The following is a 3,295-nucleotide window of genomic DNA, read 5'->3' as shown; positions in this document are numbered from 1 at the left end:
GTGGTTCATACCTTTTCCAAATAGGGCCATAGGGATGTTATGACGATGGTGAAACCTGAGAGAAAACAAGAAACATAAACTCGTTTGTCGAGAAAACGCACCCTCCCTCAACACAAACACAAGAATTTTAAAGCGACAGTAGAAAAGTTCATTTTTAACCTGGAAACCCAACAAAACTCTGTTTCCAGAGATTGTTTACATGTAAACAGGAGTTTTGTCCAAAGCAGGTAAGGTACTAACTACTGACATCTTCTCCACAGAACCCTGCTTAAAATAATAATAATAAAATAAAATAAATCAAAACGAGCCCTTTGAAGTGTGAATATTAAACTCAGACCCACAACGGTACTGCTGTTTTTAAATCACCACACTTGATATTTCTGACATTTCYTGGTGCTGGTGTGGAAATAAACAGGTCAGCGACATTCACATTTGAAAATGTGTTATTTATAAAGCTAAATAAATCTAAAATCCAACAAATATTAAAGCTTTATTTTCTTCTAGGACCTAGACTAATTATAGGTTGAAGTTTCAGCTCCAAAACCACACACAAATTTTTAGGATGTATTTTTCTGTCACGCTTTTAAACCATTTCAGCAGAATAAACCAAATTATAAACTAAGACATTAGATCGTAAATCTAACATTTAATATCAGCTTTCTGTTTATAAAAACACTGCTGATAAAATAAACTTTGAAAAAAAAAAGCTAAAATTCAAGGCCAAAAGTTAAATAATCTCCCAAAACAGATTAAAAATTGACCTTGTGTTAATATTTGATAGCTCTGTGGCAGACAGAAGGACTTAGAAGTGTAATATTTGATTTTCTGAAGAGAGAACAGCCGAAAGGAGGTAATTTGCTTGTTGTTTTTTTATTTTATTTCAACTGCCTACTTAACTTTAATAATACGATTGCTGAGGTAACTCAAAGGGCCCGACAGCAAAAATATATATTCAAGATAATATAAGACCAAAAATAAAACTTAGAACATATAAAATAGTAGAATAATGAATGCAATAACAGTAAAAACAACGTTTAAACTTGGATGAATCTAGTAATATGAAAAAGAAAATAAAGACAAAAAAGTGATTAGATGTTACAACGACTTGCCATAAAGAGGTCTGTGCGCACGAGCTGAAAATCAGCGTCGCGCGTGTTGGACGCATCGGTGCGCACTTTCATAAAAAAGTTTGTGTTTTCATGAGTCCTCACCTACACTGCTGAGGAACATGGTGAAGTACATGACTCGGATTGACCTCCACCGGCTTCTGTAGTCCTCATCCTGCGAGTCATCGCTGCTCAAATYCAAATAAAAGTGGATATTTTTAAAACCGACAACCCAAAAAGACGTCTCCAGTGTWACCAGTGCACTCCACCGCTCCATGCAAAACTTCATGTGTTTGTGAACTTTGAACTCACCTACTCGCATCGTCCCGGAGTAACGGGGTGGTGACATCCGAATCAAGATGGGACATTTTAAAACAAAACCGTAAAACTTTACGCCTAAGTCGCCATAGCCGAGGGTCAGTGAACTACACGGCCAAAATGCTAACTCCAGCGCTTCCGTAAAGAGCTCCGGAAAGCTAGCTAGTATTTGCTAACATTCAAAAATAATATCTTACAGGTCAAACATATTCGTAAATCAGACAAATGCTGCACTCGGTGTTAAGCGGGGTCATTTCCAAACAATGCCGAAGAAAATAAAAAWGTAAGCGACAGAAAACCTCTCAAACCTGGACTAYGAGACCAGTTGTTTTCACAGTCAAGTGAAATACGAACAGTATATCCGGTTTATTATTTCAAAATAAAACAAACTCCGCTGAATATATCAGAAAATTGATTATAAACAACTATTTAAAACTTTAATTTAAAAGCTGAATTAATTATATGAGTAGAAAATTTGTCAAACATATATGTTTTGGCATTTTTTTTGTTCCCTTGTCAATTACTTGCTCTTACTTTGAAGTCATCATTTAGGTTCATCCGGATAGTTTCCTGTTGGCTGTTGAATTATCTTCTGTCACGTGAGAACATAAACACTGTCCCAGAGGCTGCACTGTCCTGTACAGTATTGTACTCTGATCCCTGCAGGTCACTTTTTAACGTAGTAAAAGGATTTTTGCATCTATTTAATCATTAAATGTCTTAAATAAAATAATATTAATGTTTTGGGTTTTTTTCTTAACAATTTTGAGTAAAATCTACTAAAGAATAAAAAAGCAGAATGCCAAAAATGTATAAAATATATCTTTGAATATAAATAGTCTACATTTTTTCATGATTTGTTCCATGCGTACTAACTTTAATTCTCTCTCCAGAGCAAAGTGACACCTGCCCAAGGTGTCTTCCTCTGATGATGACTCTTGGCTACAAACAAAACAAATTTTAGCTCAACAGCTGTAGAAGTGATAGAGTTACAGACATTTACGTGTTTGCTAAGCTTGGTTCGTTGTGTTGCCATCTTAAAYTGRGTTGGGATTAAATGTTCAGTTGTAGACATACATTCAACAACTTCCAGGAAAATAAAATCTGTGCAATATTTTATTAGATTTTGTGCTAGCACAGCAGACTTTTATTTCAAATGCAGTGTTAAAATGAGTGGTTGTAGCAGATTTATTACATGTTTTGTTTATGTTTCCCTCTGTAGTTTGACTGTAAAGAACCTTTGCATACTTTCATAATTGTAAATATTTTATATTTAATGCAGAGACAACACATAGGCTTGTTGTTTTCAATATGTACTTTAAATGTTGTTTTGTTTAYATGTCAAAGTCATGTATTAGTGGCACTAAGGGCTTTCCATAACAAGACGCAAAAATAAAACGAAAATGAAAGTAAATCATCTTTCGTCTATTTTCTTCAGAAAGGACGTCTCCTTTCGAGGTCTGCACTATAAATTTATATCATTRTAAACCAACTGGCTTCAGATTAACAAATTTCGATTGAATTACGTCATAAATTTCGTTATTGTTTTTTAAAGAAGGAAAACAATCGTCAAACCAAAGCCACAGCCATGGGTAGGTCGAGATTTTTTTTATATTTTGTTAACCTTTTAGAATAAAATCTGATGAATGCTGTTAATGTTATTTAAGATAAACTGCATTCTGACGTTTAGTCGACATTAAGGTGAAAAACAAAACATTTGTCCTCATGTTGTGTTTTCATTTACAGATGAACACATGATTTATTCGTGGTGTTTGATGGTTTTTGTTTCATTTTCCCGTGCAGCTCCTGGTAAGTCCATGAAAAGCACCCAACAAACTGTTTTCTGTTCTAAAAGAAATTCGGCCTCAGTT

General features: G+C 34.4%; 1 protein-coding gene across 1 annotated transcript in view; it reads right to left on the bottom strand.

Annotated features, from left to right (window-relative positions):
• The window catches only part of mfsd8 (major facilitator superfamily domain containing 8), a 7,618-nt gene extending 5,834 nt beyond the window's left edge, over positions 1–1,784 (bottom strand). The window contains exons 1-3 of the mRNA XM_014034478.1: positions 1,419–1,784; positions 1,212–1,294; positions 12–55 (exon numbers count right to left, since the gene is read on the bottom strand). Of these exons, the coding sequence (XP_013889932.1) occupies positions 12–55; positions 1,212–1,294; positions 1,419–1,474 (183 nt within the window). The 5' untranslated portion in view covers positions 1,475–1,784. The remainder of the gene's footprint in view (positions 1–11; positions 56–1,211; positions 1,295–1,418) is intronic.
• Between the last annotated feature and the right edge of the window lie 1,511 nt (positions 1,785–3,295).

The sequence above is a fragment of the Austrofundulus limnaeus genome, unplaced genomic scaffold (genome assembly GCF_001266775.1).
Source record: "Austrofundulus limnaeus strain Quisiro unplaced genomic scaffold, Austrofundulus_limnaeus-1.0 Scaffold2135, whole genome shotgun sequence".
NCBI classification, from domain to species: domain Eukaryota; kingdom Metazoa; phylum Chordata; class Actinopteri; order Cyprinodontiformes; family Rivulidae; genus Austrofundulus; species Austrofundulus limnaeus.
The sequence above is the reverse complement of the archived record's forward strand: the minus strand, read 5'-3'. Positions and strand labels throughout refer to the sequence as shown.